This window comes from Acipenser ruthenus, chromosome 3 (genome assembly GCF_902713425.1).
Source record: "Acipenser ruthenus chromosome 3, fAciRut3.2 maternal haplotype, whole genome shotgun sequence".
Taxonomy (NCBI): domain Eukaryota; kingdom Metazoa; phylum Chordata; class Actinopteri; order Acipenseriformes; family Acipenseridae; genus Acipenser; species Acipenser ruthenus.
Genome location: NC_081191.1, coordinates 22,424,967 through 22,451,374, shown reverse-complemented (window position 1 = coordinate 22,451,374; position 26,408 = coordinate 22,424,967). Strand labels below are relative to the sequence as shown.

At 38.8% G+C, this 26,408-nt stretch overlaps 2 protein-coding genes across 2 annotated transcripts in view; one reads left to right on the top strand and one right to left on the bottom strand.

The window, feature by feature from the left end:
• The window catches only part of LOC117394830 (DEP domain-containing mTOR-interacting protein-like), a 74,599-nt gene extending 71,665 nt beyond the window's left edge, over positions 1-2,934 (bottom strand). The window contains exons 1-2 of the mRNA XM_033993455.3: positions 2,285-2,934; positions 1,781-1,896 (exon numbers count right to left, since the gene is read on the bottom strand). Coding sequence (XP_033849346.1) covers positions 1,781-1,866 — 86 coding nt within the window. The 5' untranslated portion in view covers positions 1,867-1,896; positions 2,285-2,934. The remainder of the gene's footprint in view (positions 1-1,780; positions 1,897-2,284) is intronic.
• A 7,519-nt stretch (positions 2,935-10,453) lies between these two features.
• LOC117394921 (sister chromatid cohesion protein DCC1-like) lies at positions 10,454-26,408 on the top strand. Its single transcript, XM_033993662.3, has 9 exons — positions 10,454-10,931; positions 11,307-11,475; positions 12,570-12,704; positions 14,668-14,758; positions 14,966-15,104; positions 21,580-21,632; positions 22,256-22,413; positions 25,503-25,651; positions 25,962-26,408. The coding sequence occupies exons 1-9, from the start codon at positions 10,762-10,764 to the stop codon at positions 26,071-26,073; spliced, it is 1,176 nt and encodes a 391-aa protein (XP_033849553.1). The 5' UTR covers positions 10,454-10,761; the 3' UTR covers positions 26,074-26,408.

Genomic DNA, 26,408 nt, shown 5'->3' with positions numbered 1-26,408 from the left:
AATAATAAGTTTAAAAATATGTATTACAGGGATAAATATATCTGTTGCAGAGTATCAATAACCTATGATATACTTTTGAATTTCAAATCTCCTCCAGTCGCTGTCTCCTGTCAGACATCTCGTGCCATCTCTAGAGACAGGCCGGAATTCAATGCATGTCTCTGTTCTGTGATTTACACCCGACTCTGTGCTCTGTACTAACGTCAACAACACAAACTGGTTTACACAAAGGTCACTGACTTGTGGTCACACAGGTTTGCGGAGTCAGCACATAAAGGACTTCAATGGTATAAAAAAATGTTTTGGGAGTTAATAGCCTTTTTTAAGACAATGGTTCTGATTACTTAAAGCTACTTAATAACTAAATCTGTACACCAGCACTAGTTATTATTGATTTGTATTTGCTGGTGCTGCATCTCAAAGAGAGAAGAAAGTCACCACCCTTTAGAAGAGGAACTGATCTGACAGTGCCATGTCAGCATTGTGGACCGTGACAAAGCCATGCTCAAAGCACAGAAGCACGTGCAAACCATTATCAAATGAATTCAAGGTCTGTCAAATCTGTTGTCTATCTTGACTGAAAACAGACTTACAACACTGCTATTAAGAGTCCAGATTTAAAAGGTTTTGTCACTACTGCTTAAGCAGTTATCTACATAAGTGTACTGTTAGTACTGTTAATACATTTAAAACTGCTCATAAACAACCACCACCAACAAATGTAACATTTTATTCTGCTACTTACCAGGATTTGAACCAATTGGTTGAGGTATCACTGCTTTATTGCCAGAGGATGTATCTGAGCCATACAAATTTAATTAATTTTAAGATCTAATCCAAAGCTGGAAATTACAGTATGCTCTCTGCCATGAAAAGGATTACCATTGCCTGTGGTTATTAAATCAGAGCTTTCAGTAACTGACAGTAGCCCAGTGCTAAAAGTATTGATATTGATATATAAAAATATATATTTAACACCTACATACCAGCCTGCCAAAATATTTTCCTGGCATCTCAGTTTCCCAACTAATAAAAGATTTATGTGCAATATTTTTCCCTTAAAATGCATTATTCGTTTAACTATGAAGATATATGGTTGTATAAAGAGACTATTCCCAATAAACAAATGTACAATCTATTGTCTGTCGATTTGCAGTCCTGTCTGTCATTTTCCATGGGCTTTATCGCAGCAGTCTATACAGACTTAGAATTCACAAGCAAGTGGGGCGACTCAGATCCACTGCCATATAAACAAAAATGTAAATTAAAGGCCCATTGTTCATTACAAAATAAGACAAACTGACACACTGGTATTACGTAATACCACATTATTACAAAATTGTTAGGTGCTATTAGGCAACTTGGCTGTTGGAGAAACCGATTCAAACAGTTTGTTCATTTAGGGACTTCCTGTGTCAGGTGTACTGACACTACACCAGATATGATACAGACAAGGCTTTACAGTTTACAAACTCATCCCCAATTTTGGACTAGCTTATAACTATAACATTAACCTTTTACTACCCAGCGTATTCCCATACCTATTTAATGGCTATTTTCTCAATGTCAAATATATTGGACACTAGGCAGTAAAGGGTCAATTATCTGTGTGAATATGAAGATGGTTAACAGAGCAACAGCATATCCCTCAAGGAATCCTATTTATTATGTAAAAAAAAAAAATAATCTGGGGAAGAATGTCTGCCATGTGTAAGACGTGGAAGTGTACCGCAGTAGTCTGGCAGTACAGTATGTTCAACAGGAAGAGTGCCCCTCCTACCTTAACTGCTCCCCAGTGATCAGAACCTCAGCCATGCGCTCCAGCTCAGCAGCCTTCTTCTGCATGGTGTTACCGATGCCTTCCATGTGTAGAGCAGTGCAGTCGGCGAAATGAATCTGGACGGAACAAATAAAAATAACAACAGTTAATATATGATCCCGTTACTTGTTCTAATCACATGTAATCGACTAGTACACAAAACCGCACACGCGTCAAATTGTTGGTAAAAAGGCTGCATTATTATTATTATTATTATTATTATTATTATTATTATTATTATTATTATTATTATTATTATTAATACAACAATCCAATTTCTTCTTTTGTATCTAAACCTCAACCTCTAATTTGACTAATTCGATGTGTATACATTATTAATGATATTAGTTCAAAATACAATGCAATACTTAAATCGGTATTTTTAAAACAGAATATTCTGAAATCACTAACAATTACATATTGGTATCTACAACCTTTTATTTTAACTAGAATGTAAACACTCACCTTCAAATTGTATATATTTATCTTCTTTTTTTCAGCGACGTGCTTCTCCTGGTATAAAGAATAAATACTACAGAGATGTACATACAGTCCACAATAAATATGCGAACAAAAATTTGTGTGTGGCAGACGCAAACCTCCGCAATGAAATACCGATTAGATTTAGTTGCACAATGACACCTTTTTTTTCTGCAATTCAGCCAGTTTGGTGTACAGCCTGTGCAAACGGTGATCAGACTGTAGTGTTCCTCGAGTTCACGTAAAGTCTTCTGGTAATTTACAACGATAAATGTTTTTTTTTGTTTTTTTGTTTTTTTGTTTTTTTTTACTCTCTCTCTTATGCAATTTAAAATATGTTGTTCATAAATAATATGTTTTTGTTTTTAAAATCGTCCCGTTGCATTTTACAATACAGACCGCAAATCTGTATGCATTCAGTTACAGCATAGGACACATCTCTACTAGTACTGTGCCTTCTTTTACTTCAGTTTTGTAAACAGATACAGCAGGAGTTGTCACTCCGTTTTGCCATAGCTATGCTCCTATCTGGGTTTGTTTACCAAGTCACACCGCCTCAGCAGCAACGTGAAACGAGTGTACCCTGCCACCCCCTAGTATACTGGGAGCTAAGAACGTCATTTGGGGAGTTGACCAATAAGGCGGGGCTCGAGTACAGTAGTTATTAATCTCAGAAAAAAAGCAGTAGAAAGGTTAATGCACAGTAGTATAAGGTTAATGCACAGTAGTATACAATATATGATTTTTTTCAGCAGCTGACTTGATATTATTTAAAAGTATTTTAAAGAAAGTTTTAAGGAAACCTAAAAAACGAAATGTTACTCTCTTCCCCAGTGATATATGATATTATTTGTGTGTTTTTTTTCTGTTTTGAAAAAGAAAAAACTAACTTTTTGGCTGAACTGTAGGATAAATCATATAGGGTAGTGTGTTGAAAATGCTGCATTCTGCTGTTTGTAATGTTACCTCAACAAAGGGCCACGTCAATCAGTAAGGGCTCATCTGTGACCTGTGAGAATGACTCTACATGGAATGCTGTTTCCACAACATCAAGGGTCCAGCCATTATGTAACCATCCTGTGACATTCAAAATGTCAGTACTAAATAAAGATATACAAATCAATAGAACGAAAGCGCTGACACAAAATAATGTACAACTGTCTCCAGCACTTGTGACCTCAATAATAAAATAATAAAAATTCTTTGTCACTATGGGCAGAGGTTAAAGTTTATCTTCCCCCACAGCATGGAGATGGGAACAACAACACTGATAACCAAAGAATCAAGAATGTATATAATTATTTTATTTGTTAGTTTGTGCTTGGATACATTTTTAATTAATGGTTAAAAAAGGTAGTAAATGACATAAACAGTGTTTTTTGCTTTTTTTTAATAACATTCTGTTTGTAAAAGTTAATTTTGTTTGATTTAGTTTTATTTTTTCATTGTACTAAATCAATGTAAATACTTAATAAATACTACTATTATAGAGAGAATACATCATGAACTTTCATGACATAGTTATTCATGGCCGAATAACCTAAGAGGCCCTAAAGGGGGCAAGTGGGTTCCCTTTCAATTCAAAGATAACCACCAATGATACTTTTGGGATATGCCTGCTTGTCAGGTATTCGATGAGCATTTTATAACAAAGCTACTGATAGGCCCCTCCGCGGAGTGACGTCCTCGGTCCCGCCTCACCGAGGTAATAAATAGTCACTGTGCGGAGACGTCAGTCTCTTTTGCCTTTCACAGACAGGTAGGTAAAGTGGTGAGTATTACTCTAACCCTTCTTCGAGTTTTTGTGAGTTCCCTTGCAATTATTTGCTGGAAGTAGGCTCGCCACTTCCCAGGAATCAGAAACTCGGCAACTGAAGGCTGAGCTAACGCTTACGCATTTGCGTTTCGTTTTAAAAATCTTTCTTCATCAGCCTACGTTCCTTTCTTAATTTTCCTCTGCTTTTTGCAGCTGTAAAAAAAAAAAGAGAGAAGGGAGAACCCAACCGTTCAGTAAGTCCAGCCTCGCTCTGCAGCTGCTGTTGACTCGAGGGCTCTGGGCTTCACCTTTCAAGGGAGCATCTTCAAGTTCTCCATGCTGCCATTCGGCCTCTCCTTAGCCCCCTGCACATTTTCAAAGTCCATGGATGCCATCCTTGCGGCTGCAAGGGATCAGAGTGATGAATTACCTGGACGACTGGCTGATTGATATTTTGTCTATTTGTCACAAAAGTTTTTGAAGATTAGCCTTCTAGTGAAATTTTGTGAAAATGTGTTTTCCATGTGCAGAGAACTGGTACACGAGTGGATCTAAGCTGCTATAATAAAGCCAGATACCTCGTACCTGGTTGGTTAATGTGTTTTAATGCTCTTGCCCAAATTGTTTTTCAAATTTCATTAGTGGGGTGTCATGTCACTAGTAGTGAATACTGTTTCAACTAATTTATTATTATTATTATTTATTTCTTAGCAGACGCCCTTATCCAGGGCGACTTACAATTGTTACAAGATATCACATTATTTTTACATACAATTACCCATTTATACAGTTGGGTTTTTACTGGAGCAATCTAGATAAAGTACCTTGCTCAAGGGTACAGCAGCAGTGTCCCCCACAAGGGATTGAACCCACGACCCTCCGGTCAGAAGTCCAGAGCCCTAACCACTACTCCACACTGCTGCCCTCACGACTCATAAATTAAAAATGAACTTGGAGGTATAAAATGAAACTGACCAACAGGTATTGCAGATCATGGCTGAAAACCGGTGGAGACGTTACATGTATTTCCCTTTCATTCAGGCAATACTGCATATAGGAGATCAGGTGATGCTGCGTATACTACTCTGGCTTAGAAACCCTACCTGTCCAGATGGCTGTCAGCTGCTGAGGAAGCATACAACACCACGCTTGGGCAAATACGGATAGCACTTGAAAGGGAGGTGGTGGATGTTTTATTTTTATTTTTTTACTGATGCTGATGAAACAGACTGAAGCGCAGCATTAGTTTGTTCCTAACATTGCCACTGCCAGCTCTTGTCAAACTCTTGTCAACAACAAAATGAGGTGTTCAGGAATCAGTGGCTGCCTGTGAGACAGACGGCGAAGGTTACCAGTGTTGCCAAGTCCCACAAGAAAAAAAAGCGGCACTGCCTTTCAAAACAAGCCCAAAACAAGCGAACCCATGTTAAATTATGGGTGTTTACGCAAATTCCAACCAGCGACTCAAAAACAAGCCCAATCCCGCTTATTATAAACGGACTTGGCAACTGTGAAGTTTACCGCAAACAAATAAAACAAAATCAGTACGTTCATTTGCAATTTTATTTGGTCAGTTCTGAGAGGGAATCAACAAGTTGATGGATGTTGTTGCACCTTTTTTAGCATTCAAGCTGTCTCCATCCAGTTCACCAACTATATTTATTAACATGGAGGACAGACACGTGTTGTCTATGGACATAGCTAGGATCAAAAAAAGGAGCTTCAGTTAGACATTCATGCAGCTCACTTGCTCTTTGTGTTTAACTTTAGTAGTTTTTACAGCAAGTGTATTCTTAAACAGCTGCTTTAAAACCATAACAAGGGCACAACGCAGTTCATGGTAAGTGGTTTTATACAGAACTGTAAACCCACAAGAGATATACAACATGACAGACCAGACACAGCAAAAAACAATAATAAAAAAAGCCGACCACTGCTAACCATAAAATCGCCCATCAGCCACTACTTCTGCTGTCTTGGAATTCACAGTAACAATATTTATAGTTAACATTTACAGTGAAATGTGGGTTTCCATGCAAAACTGGCAGTGGATTTTCTAGTGTGTTTCGTCAATTACACAAGTAAATGAGATTTACCCTATCCATTTCTTTGGTCGTTTTTTTTTTTTATTGATTTACACGAGTAATTCTCCCAAACGTGCAAGCGCATCGCCATTTCACGTGTAAATTGACCCACGTAGAAACCCTATGAATAGGCCAGTTTACACGTCTGATTATTTCAAGTGAATCGACAATACACGTGAAACTTGGCAGGGAAAGCTTGTGAAAGTGTCCTAAAAATCCATCTCAGTATTTTACCTGGAAAGTCTCCATTTCTTGTGAGATTCCTGGAAAAAAAAGCTTGTGAAATCAACACCCACTTACACATGTAAACACAAGTTTCTCGTGAAAATGCTAATTAGCTCATTCAAGTCCTTTCCTAAAGCTGCTATAAAAGTCACATGGGAATATGTAAGTTACCATGGTCCAAAGATGGCAGCAGGGAAATTAATGTTTTGTTTGCAGTATTTCCTTTATCAGATTGATGTTGCGATAGCCCCACTTTTTTCTCTGTCTTCCCTAGAACTAAATGTGTTAGTAAAGTATTGTAACAAGGCAGGGATAATGGTCAGCCCTTACAAGGACAACCTGGAAGCGATCAGACTTACATGTTTGACAATAGAAAAACGTACACTGACAAGCTGATTGAACGCTCAAACATTTTACTGAGGCAGAACCCAAATGTTATCTGCCTGAACACAGTAAAAGCAGAGGGGGTCACTACAGGAAAGTGTCCCCCTCTCACGGTGACCCCCGCCCCCCCAAACCACCGCCACCCAGTGTCACCTATGTTTACACACAAGCACACACCCTCCTACCCCACCCAGGTCTCTCCCCACATTTATATCAGGCCCCCCCTTTATGCCAGTTACAGGTTACCCAAGATCCTATGCGCTATGCAACTAATTTGCATAGCGCCCCCATGCACGTCACAGTATCAGATTGTACAGATTGGTAAATACACATTGTATTTACCAAGTTTCTGTTTAAAACTATTACTAAAAATGTTTGATAAACTGCATCGTGGGCTTGTGAATTCAGGTGGTTACAGCTACTGTACTGTACTTCGGAATACAATTGCAAATAGCTTTCCAAACAACTGTCAAAAGTCTTTATTGTAAAGTACTACTAAGTACTATGTTCAAATGCGTATAACTATTCTCCAATGCAATTTCTGATTTCCATTACACGAGAGTAGATGTTAAAACTTCATGCTGATTTGAACTCGGCTCTCGCCAAGATAAGCACCAACTAAGACGTAGCTTTACAGTAAACTAATGTGATCCATATGTGTCTCCATCCATTTATGTTTCCTTCCATATGATGATGTAGATATCCTTCTGTCTGGTGTTAATGGCTGAAGTGTAATGCTGGCTCCAGGGATCAGCTTATTTTGCCTCCCTGGTGCATCAGCACACACAACGACTGCGATGCTGGCTCCGGGGATCAACCACAGTGCGGCCTCCCCAGCGCATCAGCATGACAACCGTCTGGATTGAGCTAAGTAGGGTACATCTCTGGGGTTTTCAAGTGGGCACCTTCCATCCTCAGTGTTTCGTCGACTAGCCCACGACACCTCAAGAGGGCTCGACGGTGATTCTGGCGTCCCAGCATCACCCCCCTCCGTCCCCCACTCAACTCAGCCCAGCTTACTTACCTGTACATCAGCGTTTCTTTCTTTCTATTGTGCTTGAGATCCCCAGACAGAATCTTTCCATCTCAACCACAGCCAGTTGCTGCTCCTCTCTGCTGCTTCAGATAAGTTCTTCACTGTGCGACGCAACTCTTGGCCACTGAATCCGACGTCTCTGAGAAACCGGGTTGTAGAGTGTGCCACAAATCCTCAACAACCCACTTCCACTGGGTAAACCCGAACTCTCCATCCTCGCTGTTCCGCTTCAGTGGCTAGTTGAGCATACCGCAGTTTCTTCCTCTCATACGCCTCATCTACAGCATCCTCCCATGGCACTGTTAACTCTACCAGGTGAACAAGGCGTGCTGATCCAGACCACAAGACAATATCTGGTCGAAGGTTAGTGGTGGCAATCTCAGGTGGAAAAATAAGCCGTTGACCAACATCTGCCAGCATTTTCCAGTCTCTAGCATCTTCCAGTTGTCCTGGGCGAGGATTGGTTTTAACACCTTTTTTTGGTGGTTGCTCTCCTGGGCGGAGGAATGTTGTCTTTTGTGTGTAATGTTTTGATGGAACAGGTGACAACTTATTGGTCATGTTACGCTTGTCTTCCAATGCTAAGGCCAAACATCGCAGCACCTGGTCATGGCGCCAAGTAAACCATCCTTGGCTAAGAGCCACCTTACATCCTGTCAAAATGTGCCTTAATGTTGCAGGTGATGAACACAAAGGACATGAGGGATCCTCTCCTACCCAGAGGTTTAGGTTCTGTGGTGATGGGAGAACATCATATGTTGACCTGATGAGGAAACTGATCCTGCTCTGTTCCACTGACCATAGGTCTTGCCAGCCAATCTTGCGTTGTTCCACACTCTCCCATCTCATCCATTCTCCCTGCTTGGCCTTATACACCTCATCCTCTCCTCCTGCTTTTGCACCTCGTTGACTACCAGCTTCCTCCTTTGAGCTGGGGCTGCCTTGTACCATGTAGGAGGAGCTGAACTGAAACCAAGACCCCCTCTTCCATGCTGAACTTGCCCCATGATATCACCAATTCGAAGGGCAGCCTTTGCATCTTCCACAGCTTTCTTTGCCGGCCACTTTCTTCCAGTTTTCAACACAGGTGCTGCCTCCCTTACGCATTTATCGCGTGACTCTACTAATGTCATTTCCAGTCTGACCTTGGCGCACTTAAACTCCTCGGTTAGAGCAGAGACTGGTAGCTGCAGTATTCCTTTACCATAAAGTTACTTATGAGCAAAACCTTTGTCCATCTTCCACCTCCGTTGGAGCGATGAAGAGGCTCGGGTGTTAATATCCATAAGGGAAGAGGATATGAGGCAGCGTGATACAATACACAAGAAGAACATTGTTTAACCCACTCTCAAAATAAAATGCAGTGTGGAATTTTCGTGACTCATTTCTTATGAATCAATAATACTCAATATTCAAATTCTTTATTAAGCAGAAGCAGTCATACAAGTACAGTGCAAACGAGGCTATATTTGGTATGATGAGATACAAAATAAGCTAATGAAACAAAAATGTGATACAAAATAAAAGTACACCGTCGGGTTACAAAAATAAAGATAGCCATGCATTTCTAATAGACCCTCTTCATATCGCTGTTGTGCAATTATTGCTGGAGGCTGAGGTAGCTGTTCCTCTGCTTGCCTGAACACCTCCTTACGGTCCTGGCGCAGACTGTGCAGGATACAGCAGGCGGTAATAATTTGGGGAACAAGCTCATGGTTCATTTCAGTACGCTTCAGTAGTATCCGCCACCTTGCAATAGCCCAAACCCTGAACTTTAGCTTTCCAAACCTGATATTTTTAATTGATGTATTGCTATGCAACGCATTGGGGTGGCTTACCGTGAAAGGTGCTTTGAGTTTAATTCAGTTATTGTTATAATAATAATATTTTTTTATTTAGCAGACGCCTTTATCCAAAGCGACTTACAGGGTGTGTGAACTATGCATCAGCCGCAGAGTCGCTTACAATTACGTCTCTCCCGAAAGACAGAGCACAAGGAGGTTAAGTGACTTACTCAGGGTCACACAATGAGTCAGTGGCTGAGGTGGGATTTGAACCAGGGACCTCCTGGTTAAAAGCCCTTTTCTTTAACCACTGGACCACACAAATTGCTCATCACACAAATTGTTATCTGCAAACATTGCCTGGTATCTCCAATAACTAAATTGCCTTGTGAAACTCTTTTGACAATATTAAGCTGCTAATATTATTAAGAATGATCCTATAGCCCAAAAAATAAAAAAAATAAAATAAAAAACCTCGACATGCTATCATGCTGATGGATGTAAGTAATTATTAATAAAATAGTTTAAGAGTTTGAGCATGTTTCCTAAATTATTTTTTTTTAAAGGGTTGTATATAACAATACATGATGGTATTTGCTTAAACGTATTTCTTTTTCTTTTTACTGAGCTTTGGCTGTGTTGTATTAATCCAAACTGCCCGTTGTAGGTATTTGAATGTGACGTATACTTACTGTGCATTTATTTATACAGCGCTTACGTATATGCACAGTTCCTGCTCACCGCTGCTGTTTCTGTTACTGTGTTACAACTAGTACAACTCTATGGTAGCTCAAAATCCATTATGTTACAATTTTGCGCTTCTCTTATGATTGGCTTAGCAAAGCAACACGTTTCCGTTCTATTGGACAATTGCATAGTCAATCAAAACGCCCTTGCACTTCCTGCTAACATTGCGGGAAAGTTGAAGACGTAACAAGGAAGGCATTTCTGGCAAATTATTTTCAGTGTTATGCATTCATTTGCTAACGTTTTGTCGCATTACTGTACTTGAGACTAGGTTACACAATTGAGGTACCGATTTTATTTATATAAATCAAGAAGCCTCTGAAACTGCATGTTTCCGTGCAACTAAGTACAACTTGTTTATCGGGTTCGTGCATTTAAGAAAAGTGTATTCTTACAGAACCCTACACATTAACACATCTGGTATATATAAAGTGAAATACGCAACAATGAGGACACTAGACGAAGTGCACGCTACACTACAGATTGCTAAACTGAACGTGGATGACTTGAAGCCTGTCATTCATTGTCTCTCCTTCGGTGAAAACGTCTCGTCTGGGGACTACTGCCTCATGGAACTAGACGAAACACTCTGTAAACACATTGAGGCTGGTAAGAGGTAAGTGAAACAATTCGCGTTAGTCAGTTACTAGTCTTTGATTAAAATATACTGGACACTACACCAAGTAATAGTTGCATTTCAGATGCAGCCTTTATGTCTACTGGTGGTTTTAAATATAGTTGTAGTTTTAAATATATTCCCTTTGATGTGTATATTCTGTACTTTTTTTTTTTTTTTTTTTTTTTTTACATATGTTTAATGTAAACCTCTACCTGCAGATACTTTAATAGTTACTTGTTGTGTTATGCGTGTGGGGAAAATATTGTTGCTGTCCCCTTTTTGCTGTCCTTTACATGGAAAATACAAAAGGTCAGACACAAGACCTAAGAACAAGTTGTTCACTGACACAAATATGACTTTTTTTTTTCCTAGTCTAGTTATCAGAGGTGATAAAGATGAGCATGCTGTGTTGTGCAGTGAAGATAAAACGTATGACCTGAAGATAGCTGACACCTCAAACCTGCTTCTCTTTATTCCTGACTGTAAAACACCAGATCACTTTCCAGAAGACTTACCTTGTCAAAATCTCATTCAGTCTCAGGTACTTTTCAGGTCTTTTTACGCTTTTCTATCACTTATTTTTCCACTGTGTACGCGTGTCACACTTTGCAGATAGCTACAGAACCACTTGTCTAATTGTGATGAAACTTGCTTGAACCAAATTAGAAAATATATAATAATCTCAGGGTATAAAGAGCCTGCCTGGCCTCCTGACTTTCTGTCTGACTGTCTGCTGGGTTTGCCTGGAATCAGTCTGGGAGAGAACGCGAACCTGGAGGGGAAAAAAGAGAGTTAGTAGTGCGTAATAATCAAAGGTGACCTTAAAAGAGAAAAATAAAACAAACCGAGTACAGTATTGAGGTTAATAATCACGGGGATTTAATCTGAAAATGGATCCTTCAGTTGGAATGCTGTGATGATTTATTTTAATGCCTGTAAGTTTGAATTACCGTGTAACGTTTAACTTTGAAAATGAAAACATTCTAGTTAATAACAGTAATATATCAGGACATGTGCCAGTGTTATTTGTAAATTAATACAATTGGATTATTGGTGAATTATTGTATTTTGCATTATATTTATTGTTGTTATTTTAGTTTTACCTGTGAATTTGGTTTAGTCTACAGGGAGGGTTCTGTAGACAGGTCTATAAAGGCAGGTTGGTGCCTTTCTCAGAGGGGCTGAGACTTCACTGGCATGAAATGGCTACTGCAGAGAGTAAGCTAAAAGTGCTGCCAACTTTGAACAAAACTGACCACTAGAATTTATGGTTCAGTTATGTCTAGTTTTTTTTTCACTTTGTTTCTTCAGTTTCTTCTTTTATTTTTCAGTAAAGTAACATTCTTTATACATAAAGACTGTCTTCTCCCGTGATCTTCTGACCTTGTTACACCCACATCCAGCACTAGCATTACACTCATTCTAATAATTAAAAGAGCCTAGGCATGTTTTTAAAAACAATACAGCAGCCAGACACTGCTCTCTGTTTTCTATGGAGGTCAGTCGCTCTGTTATAACCCAGTAATGATAAAATTAACTCTTACAGTGGATTACAATGATTATTTCACAAACAGAGATACATGCATTAAAAAAAAAAAAACCCTATAATAGTATTAATGACATTTCTATAATTAGATCTCAGGATTTTCCAGTTGTTACTGGGAGCTGAGGAGATGTCGACCAAAAGTAAAGAAACTCAAACAACTTCTGATGGACAATACATATGAAGGGCCTGACAGTGAAAATGAGAGAAATTCTACAGAACAAATGGTAAGAATGATCTCCTTTCCCAGGTAATTGTCTGTTACCAATGTCTTGAGTGTGTCCCCTGAATCAGAAATCCTTATATGATACTGCTGGGTTTGCAGATTGATCTGGATTGATCTTGTTGAAAATAGTAGATTTTAGGGGTCACTGAAACATGCATAAGCAAACATTGAGCTTAATTGGGGATTACCTGCTAGACCATTTTATATCCACCAACCAGTAGCGTGTGCCATGTTGTGTGTGCCGTGGGTGCTCTGTGCTTTTAGAAGTGATGTATTTCAGTGAAAATGAACAATGTCATCCTATTTCTCCTGCATATACCGTGTACATCATGCAATAAGGGGTGTAAAGATTAATTTGCACAGGTTTGTTGCAAGTTATGAAAAGGATGTTGTGACAGGGTGGAAGCCCTGCACATGTAAATAGTGTGTGTGTGTGTGTGTGTGTAAAGTTTTGGTGTTGGGTTTGAATAAAGATCAGTCACTTTGAATGTAAGGTTGGCAGGGATGGGTTTAAGTACGTCTCTGCCGACTATCACTATTCCCCAATTAGATAATTGAGTGTTAATTGTGGAGTGGCCACATGAATGTAAGGGAAGCAAAATCCTTTGTTTGGGGGAAGTGAGTTTATGAACTGTGTGCTCTGTACTGTTCAGTGAAGGCGAATGACCAGTCTGAGCAATGTTTGTGTTCCGTGTTCAACAAAGGGTTAATCCTCCCACAGCATTGCCATAAAACATGTGGGTGCTAATCCAGTAGCCTCACAGTTCCTGCTCAAGGCTTCACTTCCCTTCTCAAAGAGGAACTGGGCTTTATACACACTCAGAGCAAAACAACATTAGACTTACCAGACCTCTAGAGGGATTTTTACAGGTGAGGTCTTAAGCAGACTAGAGTCTTAAGCAGGGCTGCAGAATCGTGGTATTGGTGCAAACAGTTGTATAATCGGAACAAGTTTCAAATCTATAATTAAACTGCACAGTTTTTCAATTATTTATTTGTTGCTCACCTAATCGATCCTCTTATCAGATAGAAATAGAAATATTAAGCCTAACCTATCAATTTTATTAATTTTAAATGTATAATTTTGCTTGGGTTAAATAGCCATGATAGTTCTGTTCTTGTCAGCTCAAATTACAGGATGTAATTCTCTTTTTTTTTTTTTTTAAATCACTGCGCCACCGCTGCACCCGTCCCCCCCACCCACCCTCTTTCAAATTTCCCAAACTTTATAGTCTGTGCCCCGAAGATTGTGCTACCCTGGTCTTAAGTATGGTATCTGTTGATGGTATCTGGTGTCTGATTCCCCAAACATTCATTCATTCACTGAGATAGAAACTTGTCTTTTTTTCCTCCAGTAGCTAGCAAGTCATCCAACTAATTCAATTTAACACCAGGCCAAGATATCCGTTCATCCAAATAATTGTAGAAATTAGAAACACACTTTATATTTCTAATATGTTTTAAAGCGAGAGAAAATAGTGTTCTACACATTTTTGCATATATATCTGGAGGACCGCTCATCCATTTATCATGAAAATTCATAGTAACGTTATTTAGCATAAGTTACTAAGAATATTTGATTCTGAAAATATGTGGCAGTGCCTGTCCATAAATCATCTGTGTATGAGAACCACTTATCTAACTGTAATGAAACGGTTTTAACTTTATTTAGTATATGGTATAGAGAGTATCAGATTCTCTGGATGTAAGGATCATATTCTGTACTGTTGATGTATGTCATGGTCATCGACGTTTTCATCATACAGACAGCGCTGATTTTGAATGTACAGCTGTGGCAGGGAATGTATGTTACTGACACACTTTTTTGTATTGCAGACAGTACATTTTCTTAGATGGTGTTCTGTTTAGTTTTTTGTGCCATTACAAAATTATTGTATTGAATGAATTAAATATAAAATAATTATCATGGTTCATCATCATATATTTTTGTTTGACCTTTCTAGTACTCTACAGATGACTTGTTGGAAAGAATTCAAGCAAGCAAGCAAGAACTGTTAAACCAGCTTCAGGTTATCCATGCCTGCAAGATTGAAGGTATGCACACTTCTGATTGAAATAAAATAATTCAATGAAGGGCATGTTGTAAAGAAGTATTTATTTTGGGTCCTTAGTGACTCGCATAGTAAAGACACTACTGCAAGGTGTGGGTGGTTTGCCATGCAATCGTGAGTTTGGCTGGGGATCTGTAAGGGAATGCGGATGCAGTTTACATGAGCTGATGTGTTATTTTTGCTTTTGTAGGATACTGGAGGATTCTGGAGTTTGACTATGAGATGAAGATTATGGGTCATATTACCCAACTAGTGGATTCAGAATCCTGGTCGTTCAGTAAAGTTCCTTTGAGTGTTTGTTTGGAGGAGCTTGGCCCCCTTGAACCAAAGTAAGTATCTAAATTTTCAATATAAAAGTTTTACTACTATTGAGACTTCTTACTATTGCATTTAATGGTGTACTAGCCGAAAGAAATCTCCTTGATTACTTTATTTGTTTAGAGATCATCCTCCACATGAAAAAGGGTCATCAAAATATGTGTTTTGACCACTCAGACACTTTCTCAACATGTGAGGGATGAATACACAGCTCTTCTTTTACATGCTCAGCACCTGCTCTGGCACAATTTTCTCAATCACAAGTTGTTTTGTATAGTCAACCATCTACCAAATGTGATCCTCTTGAGCAGGAATGATTTAATATAGTCCACTTTATAAACAGAGTTGGTAGGTGAGTTCCCTATCACCTCAGCTAAGGAGGGATTCTACCAGCTGAGCCAGCAAGCAGGCAGCTCAAGGCTGTGAGGCACATATCGGGTAGTTTTCTAAACAGAGACTGAAGGGACTCCACTCTTAAGTACTGTCCCTAGTTAATGTCTATTTTGGGGATTGTGAACTTGATTACAATGCTTTTATTGCTGAGGGATGTTTGAATCTTTGTAAATGCCCCTTGTTACTTGTTGTCCTGTAAGCTAAATGGACAGTGTTTCATTTTAGAATCCACTGATCCACTGAACCATTGCGTGCAAGATTCTTTAGTGTATTTCTATGTTTAAAAGTACCATATTCCTTCAAATTTAAGACACACTTTTTAACCTTTTTTTGCTTCTCAAAAATAGCCTGCGTCTTAAATTCGAGTACAGTATAGTGATGCGTGTATTACAATCGCCAACAAAAGACGTGACTACCAGAATACACAAACAGCAACGTGACTGCCGAGAAAAAGACAACAAAGGCGTCTGCCCGAATACACAAGCAGCAACGTGACACTACTGAGAAAAAACAAAACCAAGCTTCCTGAGGAATACCAAGAGAAACATTTACTATTTCAGCATTTCTAACAAACAGTACCAGCTTGGACAGATCGGAAATGCTGATCAGACCCCGTATTTTTCGACATGCCCAGCAGTGTTTAATGCTGTTGTGGTTGCTGGGTTACATGGTGCCTGATGCCATGGAGTGTTGTGTCGTGCTTGCTGTTGTAAGTGTGATGCCGTAAGTGAGTGGCGGTGTGTGTGTACGACAGAGACGCCATCTTCGGTATTATACAGTGCGCAGCACAATAAACAAGCTGTGTTGTTAATCTACAACAACACTGTTTCGTGTCAGTTTTTTATAGGATACAACAGTGTAATTGAGGTTGTATCTTTGTAAATGCATATTTATTTGATGTTTTATTTTTTCCTGAAATTGAGGGTGGTAAATTTGGGCTGCGTCTTAAATTCGAAGCGATATGGTATGTGAAATGCCAATGAGAGCTCTATTTTAAGGATTTAAATGGCAACTCTACTAATTTCTTAACATAGTTTATTTGATATATGGTGGATGCTAAATCCATTTCCAGTCATGTTGTGAAATAAGTTTGGAGGTCTCAACCTAGCTGTCAGTGGACATCAAACTTCACAAAAGCACTCTGTAGTTATGTACAGTTTTCTCTACTTGAGAGAGGCCCTGGACTGAATGGTAGAGGGCATTTAGAAGGTATTCAACAATGAGGACGGAGCTTACTGAGATGTAAAGGAAAGTTCTCATGGCGGTAGTCGACTCTCTTCATCACTGTACATGATGTCCATGAAATAGACTGACGAGGTGAATCCAGGTGAAAGCTATGATCCCTTATTGATGTAACCTGTTAAATCCACTTCAATCAGTGTAGATGAAGGGGAGACAGGTTAAAGAAGGATTTTTAAGCCTTGACACAATTGAGACATGGATTGTGTATGTGTGCCATTCAGAGGGTAAATGGGCAAGACAAAAGATTTAAGTGCCTTTGAACGGGGTATGGTAGTAGGTTCCAGGCGTGCCGGTTTGAGTGTGTCAAGAACTGCAACGCTGCTGGGTTTTTCATGCTCAACAGTTTCCCGTGTGTATCAAGGACACACAGAATAATATGCAGACTGTGTGTGTGTGTACCTTTAAAAAAAATTATACAAGTATACAAAATGCTCAATTTCCAACCAAACTACCAGATTGTTAACTCATATATTCCCTCCGAATAAACTTCAGCAAGGAAAATGAATCCCAAGATAAGAAATCCTCTGATTTGATGATAGGTAACACACTAAGCAAAGCAGAGCAGCAGTCACTGTAAGTACCAGTAAATAACATTACCTTCCTCTGTGTATCGCTTGCCATAGCAGTTCAAGCAGTGTTCAATCATCTCCCTGAAAAAAAAGGACATCCAGCCAATGGCAAGCCAGTGGTCAAAAACGGCTAATTGATTGAAGAGGCCAAAGGAGGCTGACACGAATTGTGCAGAGCAACAGACGGGCTAGTTAGTCAACTGACAGCCCAGTACAACATTGGTGCCGAAAGTCCCATAAAAGAATGCACAACTCGTCGTACCTTGACATGAATGGGGTATGGCAGCCGACGACCTAACAGAATTCCACTTCTTTCAGCAAAACACAAGAAACTGCGGTTGCAGTGGGCTAAGGAACGAAAACACTAGACACTGGAGGATTGGAAAAACATTGCCTGGCCTGATGAATCCCGGATCCTGCTGTTTCACGCTTATGGGAGGACTAGGGTATGGAGAAAACCACCTGAGTACATGCATCCATCATGCCGCTGGTCAACATTGTAGGCTGGTGGTGGTGGTGTGATGATGTGGGGTGTGTTTTCATGGCACATATTGGGCCCCTTGATAAAAGTGGAGCAACGTTTGAATGCCACAGGATATCTGAACATCATTGCCAGTCAGGTGCATCCCTTCATGGCAGCAGTGTATCCATCTGCTAATGGATTTTTTCAGCAGGATAATGCCCCACAAGGCTAGGATTGTCCAGGAATGGTTACACGAACATGACAGTGAATTCAGCTTACTGCAGTGGCCTGCCCAGTCACCAGATCTCAATTCAATTGAGCATCTGTGTGATGAGATGGAACAAGCTATTCGGAGTAGAGATCCACTACCAGCCAACTTGACACAACTGTGGGAAGCATTGGAGTCAACATGGGCCAGCATCCTTGTGGAACTCTTTCCACACCTTGTAGAGTTCATGCCCGACCCCCTTTCAAAATGTTCACCTTTTGTTGCCTTATAGCCTGGAATTAAAATGCATTAAAATAGTTTTTTTTTCATTTATCTACACATCCTACCCCACAACTTCCAAGTGAAAAAAAGATTCTAGAAATTTGCAGAAAATTAATTAAAAATAAAAACTGAAATAGCTTGGTTGGATAAGTGTCCACCCCCCTGGTAATAGCAATCCTAAATTAGCTCAGATGTAACCAATCGCCTTCAAAATCACACACCAAGTTAAGTGGCCTCCACCGGTGTTAAATTATAGTGATTCACATGATTTCAGGATAAATTCAGCAGTTCCTGTAGGTTCCCTCTGCTGGGTAGTGCACTTCAAAGCAAAGACTCAACCATGAGCACCAAGGAGCTTTCAAAAGAATGCTGGGGCAAGGTTGTTGAAAGGCACAGATCAGGGGATGGGTATAAAAAAATATCAAAGGCCTTAAAAATCCCTTGGAGCACGGTCAAGACGATTATTAAGAAGTGGAAGGTGTATGGCACCACCAAGACCCTGCCTAGATCAGACTGTCCCTCCAAACTGGATGAATGAGCAAGAAGGAGACTGATCAGAGAGGCTACCAAGAGGCCAATGGCAACTTTGCAAGAGCTACATGCTTTTATGGCCAAGACTGGTCAAAGTGTGAATGTGACAACAATATCCCAAGCACTCCACAAATCTGGCTTGTATGGTAGGATGGCAAGAAGGAAGCCATTACTCAAGAAAGCCCATCTTGAATCCTGTTTTGAAGTATGCAAAAAAACACTCAGGAGATTCTGTAGCCATGTGGCAAAAAGTTTTGTGGTCTGAAGAAACTAAAATGGAACTTTTTGGCCTAAATGCAAAGCATTATGTTTGGCGCAAACCCAACACAGCACATCACCCAAAGAACACCATCCCTACTGTGAAGCATGGTGGTGGCAGCATCATATTATGGGGATGTTTCTCATTGGCTGGGACTGGGGCACTTGTCAGGATAGAAGGGAAAATGAATGGAGCAAAGTACAGAGATGTCCTTGAGGAAAACCTGCTGCCCTCTGCAAGAAAGCTGAAACTGGGACGGAAGTTCACCTTTCAGCATGACAACGACCCAAAGCACACAGACAAAGCTACACTGGTGGCTAAGGAACAAAAAGGTAAATGTCCATGAGTGGCCCAGTCAGAACTCCGACCTAAATCCAATCGAAAATTTGTGGCATGACTTGAAGATTGCTGTCCATCAACGCTCCCCAAGGAACTTGACAGAGCTTGAGTTTTGTAAAGAATATATTGCCAAATGTAGGTGTGCAAAGTTGGTAGAGACCTATCCCAACAGACTCACAGCTGTAATTGCTGCCAAAGTATTAACTCAGGGGGGTGGAGACTTATCCAATTATGATCTTTCAGTTTTGTATTTTTAATATATAATTTTTTTCTCAATAAAAACTTTTTTCCCCTTAACAGTGTGGAGTATGGTGTGTAGATAAGTGGAAAAAAATCCTCATTTAAATGCATGAAACTCTGAGGCACTGACACAACAAAATGTGAAAAAAGTTCAAGGGGGTGTAGACTTCCTATAGGCACTGTGTGTGTGTGTGTGTGTGTGTGTGTGTGTGTGTGTGTGTGTGTGTGTGTGTGTGTGATATATATATATATATATATATATATATATATATATATATATATATATATATATATATATATATATACACACACAGTGCTCACCAGTTATAGTATAGTGTGGAATCGGTTAGAACACGGTAGGGTTTTGCTCCCATTTGCTCCATAATGCCATTACAGTAGCCCTTTTATACTCCTTATAAGGCGGAACACAAATAGCACTGTCATGTAACTATGGCTCCCCAGTATATGTATGTTATGTTGAGATTTCGTAATAAACTGCGCTTTCCAATTTTCCTGTTTGCAAAAGTAATACAAATGGCAACATTCCCAAATTTAGTAAGGTTTCTATGATTTTTGTTTTTTCTTCTACATAGTAGTTCCATACTTTACTAATTAAATTATTTATTTATTTATTTATTTATTTATATTTATATAGCGCCTTTAACCAAGGCGCTTAACAATTTTTAAACTAAACGGTACAATCAAGAGAAAATGGCTGAAGGAAGAAGGTATGTTTTTTGGGCAAGGGTGAGGGAGTAGAGAGTGTTGCTACAGTGAGAACAGAGGCTAGGGCAGGGTTGGGCAAGCAAGCAGGGTCCTGACCGGGGGTTAGGGGCTAGGGCAAGCAGTGGGATGGGCTAGGGTGAAAAGATGTGTTTAAGGGAGGAGCGAAAACTGCGTCGTGTACGGGACTGTTTTATATTGAGTGGGAGTTTATTCCAATGAAGGGGAGCCAGGAGGGAAAAGGAACGGAAACGGGATTGGGCACAGGGCGAGAGTGGGACCGAGAGGGACAACAGAGTTTGAGAGCGTAAGGGACGGGAGGGAACATAGTAAGAGATAAGTGCAGCCAGGTAGGGTGGGGCGAGACCATGGAGGGATTTGTAAACTAGAGTAAGGAATTTAAATAAGCAGCGATAGTAAACAGGGAGCCAGTGTATCTGGAGGAGAAGAGGGGAGGTATGAGAGGAGCGGGGGAGGTTGACTATGATACGGACAGAGGCGTTTTGAATTTGCTGTAGTGGTGTGAAGGTGGAGGAGGGAGTTGCAGTAATCGAGGCGGGTGAAGATGAGAGCATGAACCAGGAGTTTAGTGGCAGAGAAAGAGATGGAGGGGCGTATTTTGCGGATGTTAAATAGGTGGAATCGGCAGGTAGGTGTAGTGGCCAAGATATGACAATAATTGTCATTGTTTGCTCTTAAACAAGTTGCAATTGACTGAATCTGTTAAGTGACCAATTAAAGCCCTACATACCATGCAAGAGAGAACTTGTATTTGAGTACAATGCTTTGTCATGACACTACCAAACCTACGAAGATCTTCTGAATTTACAGCCCTGAATTTAAACTCATTTCCACAATTAAATAACTATAAAATGTACATAAACATTGCTTTATTTGAGAATGGGTTTACGTACTACATTTCTAATAAAAATAAATAAAGGAAGGAACAGTTCAGTTTAAAAGCATTTAAAATGATGACACCAATTGCCTAAAGTCCCAAGTGCCTAAAGTCCATCCCCACCCCCCCACCCCCAGGTGAAAATAAACAAATAAATAAATAATAATAAACAGCTATTATTGTAGATAAATTGCTACTGGTTAATAAAATGTGTTTTACCATGTGACATTGTACTAAACAACAATATGTATGCAGTGGTATAACTATTTAATAGATAGATAGGTATAGATTTGGGAGTAATATTTGCTGCTCTCTTTCCATGGTTTTTTTTTTTTTCAGGGAGATGATTGAACACTGCTTGAACTGCTATGGCAAGCGATACACAGAGGAAGGTAATGTTATTTACTGGTACTTACAGTGACTGCTGCTCTGCTTTGCTTAGTGTGTTACCTATCATCAAATCAGAGGATTTCTTATCTTGGGATTCATTTTCCTTGCTGAAGTTTATTCGGAGGGAATATATGAGTTAACAATCTGGTAGTTTGGTTGGAAATTGAGCATTTTGTATACTTGTATAATTTTTTTTAAAGGTACACACACACACAGTCTGCATATTATTCTGTGTGTCCTCTAAAAGGGGATTTCCCTGTTGCACAGTTCCTTCCCTTTTAGTGTAACCTATAGATTAGCTGTGTCAAATTAATCCAAATAAATCATTTTAAAGTTCTACTTTGCAGAGTGAAAATTACATTTAGAGAATGTAGACAAACCAGACAGAGGTTAATGCAGAGAAGGCTAAACTATGGAAGAATGTAGTAAACAGAAACCAAAGAATTATATTATTTAAGTAAATGTTTGAATATGAATCATTTCTGTTTTTCTTCATCTAGAAACAAGGTAAAAAAGCACCTCATGCATTTCTTCCTGGAGAAATTTTTTTTTTTTACAAAACCTACAAGATGAGAGAAGTGAGACACACTAACCAAGGAACAATTTTCTTTTGTTGTTTAAGTAGCAGGTGACATTTATTTTGCCCTGAATGAAGATAAAGTGTGCCGAGCTACAGCACAGATGCTGTTACAGAACGCAGTGAAGTTTAACTTGTCTGAGTTCCAGGAAGTGTGGCAGCAGAGTGTTCCAGAGGGCATGACAACCAGACTGGATCAGCTCAAGGTAAATACGAAACACAGCGGACATTCTAATAATATAGTACCTTAAAAAGGTATCTCCAGTAGAATGCTTATCCTATAAGACTATGTAACGTTTTATTAGCGATTTGAATGCCCAATTCAAATGTAGCCTCTGTCCTTCAAGTCACATAATAATCAGGAGGATTGAAGATAAACGGACAGCCTCCATTCCCGACCTCTTATCACCCTCCAAACCTAAGCAACCTATGTTACCAATCTACTGAACCCGGAAAGCAAGGACCCAGCCTGGGATATTTGAGCGATGTGGCAAACTAGCCCTGCACAACTTTCCACCCTAACCCTGTGGGAGAGCAAAGGCCAATGCAGTGATCCCTTTGAGTCCCCAGCTAAGATCTCCAACTTAGCACAAGTGGGATTGAAAATGTTATTACTGTTATTCACAACACACAGTTATTTAGAAAAGCAAAATTAGGGACTTTAACCTACAATATGTTGCATATTCCAAAACTAAATTGGCAAACATGATCAAAATTGTGAAATAATAATGAATACATGTTTAACAAAAAGACAATTTATGCAAAAACATGATGTAGCATTGGGAAGTATTTAAGCACATCTTAGTATGAACACTATAAAAACATTGTTTTTATGATTGTCCAGTACAGTATACTGGATGAAATGCAACAAAGAGGTGAACTATTTATTTGAAAGTGCAGGATTTGCCATAAAGATGGCTATGCTACCCTCTAGTGGTTATGTTAGGTCTGCAGATTTGAAAGTACTTATCACACTAGGGCCCGGACCAAATCAAAACTGTATTTAACAGCGTTTCCTTTTTTATTTTATTTTTGTAAGTATCTTATTTCTTCTACTCATAAAAAGAAAATGCTATTAGCGGGTTGTCAAAGTTTTTATTTGGTCCCAGCCAAGGTATAATAACAAATAGATTATGCTCAAAGTATTACTTAATTTGTAATCATGAATATATAAATGTTTTCCTAGATAGCTGTGCCCTTTTAAAGCTATTTAATTTATACTTTTAAAATAGGGTAAATTAAAAAAAAAAAGAAAGAAAAATCAGACAAACATCAACATCTTAGGATATGACGTAATTAACAGGGTTTGTCAATTAGTCCATCATTCTACAGAATAATATTCCTAGCTACGTTATTTTCATCTTATGAACCAATGCAAGGGTATATGTGCTGAAAAAGGCAGGTTTAAATGGTACTTACTTGTGAATGGTCTAAGGCTGCATCCACACTGGACAGAGAGGCGAGTGAAGTCGCCGAATGTCAGTCCACACCAGACGTGACTTGGAAACAATCCAAAAGACTGGAAATAAATACATAACCCGCCCATGCATTCCTATTGGACATACTAGAGATGGGCTGTCTTATTATTATTATTATTATTATTATTATTATTATTATTATTATTATTATTATTCTTAGCAAACACCCTTATCCAGGGCGACTTACAATTGTTACAAGATATCACATCATTTTTACATACAATTACCCATTTATACAGTTGGGTTTTTACTAGAGCAATCTAGGTAAAGTACCTTGCTCAAGGGTACAGCAGCAATGTCCCCCACCTGGGATTGAACCCACGACCCTCTGGTCAAGAGTCCAGAGCCCTAACCACTACTCCGCATTACAAACCAGGTCTTGTTTTGATAAAAAAAAGTTACCACCCTGACCTCCGGCAACTCTGTTGTAAAATAGATCAGAGTTATTGAACATCTATTTCCAACAGTTTAATTGTTATTATTATTATTAGTAGTAATTGTACAGTTTTTTTTTGTTTGTTTTTTTTTTTTGCTTTTTTTTTCATGGTACCAGTAGTAGTAGTAGTAGTCGTAGTCTGATTTGAAGCCCGGTACATCTGTCAGAAGACAGCTGGACAATAGTAGTATAGTTGCACTGATATTGTTTTATTGTTATACATTTATATATACAACTTACTGCAATCTCAATTGTGTTTCTTTACAAATTCCTTCTTTGATCCTTTTTGTTTATTAACTTTTTAAAGTATTTAAAAGTGCAACATTATTATTATTATTATTATTATTATTATTATTATTATTATTATTATTATTATTATTATTACTTTGTTGTTGTTAAGCACTACATAATCACCATCTTTATTATTATTAAAATCATTGTTATTATGCGCAGGTCACCACTTACCTTGTTTTTCCTTTTAAAACAGTCTGGTGAACTTGACAGAAAATGCTTTATAAATATGGCTCATAATCTTCAAAACTATGTATGAGCTTGGTAATGTTGGGATGTGTCACATAGAATACAATCGTATTGCTGGCTTTGTTTCACAACGTATAGAATAGTAGGACCTTGATAATATATATTTTTTGTGTGTTTGGTGAATCTCCACAAAAGTGCACATATTTTTCCTTTAAATGCTGGATATGTAGACTGCATGTATGCTCTGGTTTATTTTTGCTTATTAATGAACCTATTTTTATGCAACTTTCATAATCAGAAGGAAAATGTCTCAGTGATGCTAAATGCACCACCTGCAAGCCACCCAGCCAGTCTTTCTTCTGGGTGTCTTTGTAGTTGTTCAATTTGCAATCATATAATAATGGATACTGCTGCACCTCATAAATTAACTTTTCATTGTCCATGATTAACTTGTTTTGAGGAGTGTGTTTGACATGTGTCAAGGGTGTTAACCTTGCTTCTGATTGGTCAGTTTCATTCCAGTCGCGCAACAAAAAAAATAAAATAAATAGAAACAGGTTCTCTTTTAGCGACGTGAAATTCTCAAAGCGATGTCGCTCACTGCTGGTGTGGAAACTTCCATTTGACTGCAGTGACTTGTAAATTATTCGCTCGTGTCCAGTGTGGATATGGCTTTAAACAGTGGGGCGATATTTGCTCAATTAAACAGTGACATGGGTAATCTGGAGAAGTTCCTAGGAGGCTGAATTATGAAACGTGCATCATCTGATTTGTCATACTTTCGGCCGTAACATACTAAACTTACAATTTTCAGTTAAGTATCAGGAAAGTAAATAAATATCTGTTTTGGTTTAAATAATTGGTGACGACATGTCTCCTTTTATTGTTTATTTCTAAACAGGGTTTGGCTCTTGTGGATCGATCCTCAAGGCCAGAAACAATCTTCTTGCTCAAAGTAGAAGACTTACCAGAGGACACACAGGAAAGGTTTAACTGTCTGTTTGGCATGAGGGAAAAATGGACCGAAGAGGCTGTTGCCCCCTATATACGGTAATTAATTTAGGGTTATAAACATATAAATAATATATCTGAAAACATTAGGAAAGTAAGGAACAAGCGGCCATTCTTCAAAACAATGCTTGTCCGGTTCGTAGTAACTGATTGATCCCAAACTTTCTAGTTGGCTCCTAAAGGATCCCATAACTGGAGCAGAAATATGGCTTGGTAACCCATTATTTACATTTAAACTAACCACTCTTTGTGTAAAGTTTTTTCGTACTTTCTGAACAAATATTTGTTGACACCAACCTGTTTTTGTTCAAGTTAAAGTAATATAAAAATTGTCTTTTCTTTCCAACAGAGACTTGTGTGGTGAAAAGCAAACAATTGGAGCTCTTCTTACTAAGTATGCTCGTACTTCCATGCAAAATGGTGTGAAAGTTTACAATTCTAGACGACCAGTAGCAACTTAACCATCAAAAGAACTGAGAAATAAGATCCCATGGTACATATTTCTGGATATCTTTAAGGGTCTTTTTGATTATTAAATTTGTAATTATGCTATTGTTTCATATACACGTATGCACATTTTCTTCTTACAATCTTACTTATTGAACATCTTTATATATTGTAGCTTGGTCTTTCTGAAACATTATTGTATGAAGTTAATAACCCTTTCCATGCTCACATCAGTAATGACCCCAAGGATTTGTGTTCAATGTCATGTTATAGCACATTGTTTGAATGTTTGTTACAAAAAAAAATAATTCTCAATAAAAAAAGTTTTTATCTGAATACCTCAAAATAA

Excerpts from the sequence above, each read along its gene's own strand:
- LOC117394921 (XM_033993662.3), top strand. The coding sequence starts at position 10,762 with ATGAGGACACTAGACGAAGTGCACGCTACACTACAGATTGCTAAACTG. Across the intron at positions 10,932-11,306 it reads CACATTGAGGCTGGTAAGAG|TCTAGTTATCAGAGGTGATA; the intron begins GTAAGTGAAACA and ends TTTTTTTCCTAG. Across the intron at positions 12,705-14,667 it reads GAAATTCTACAGAACAAATG|TACTCTACAGATGACTTGTT; the intron begins GTAAGAATGATC and ends TGACCTTTCTAG.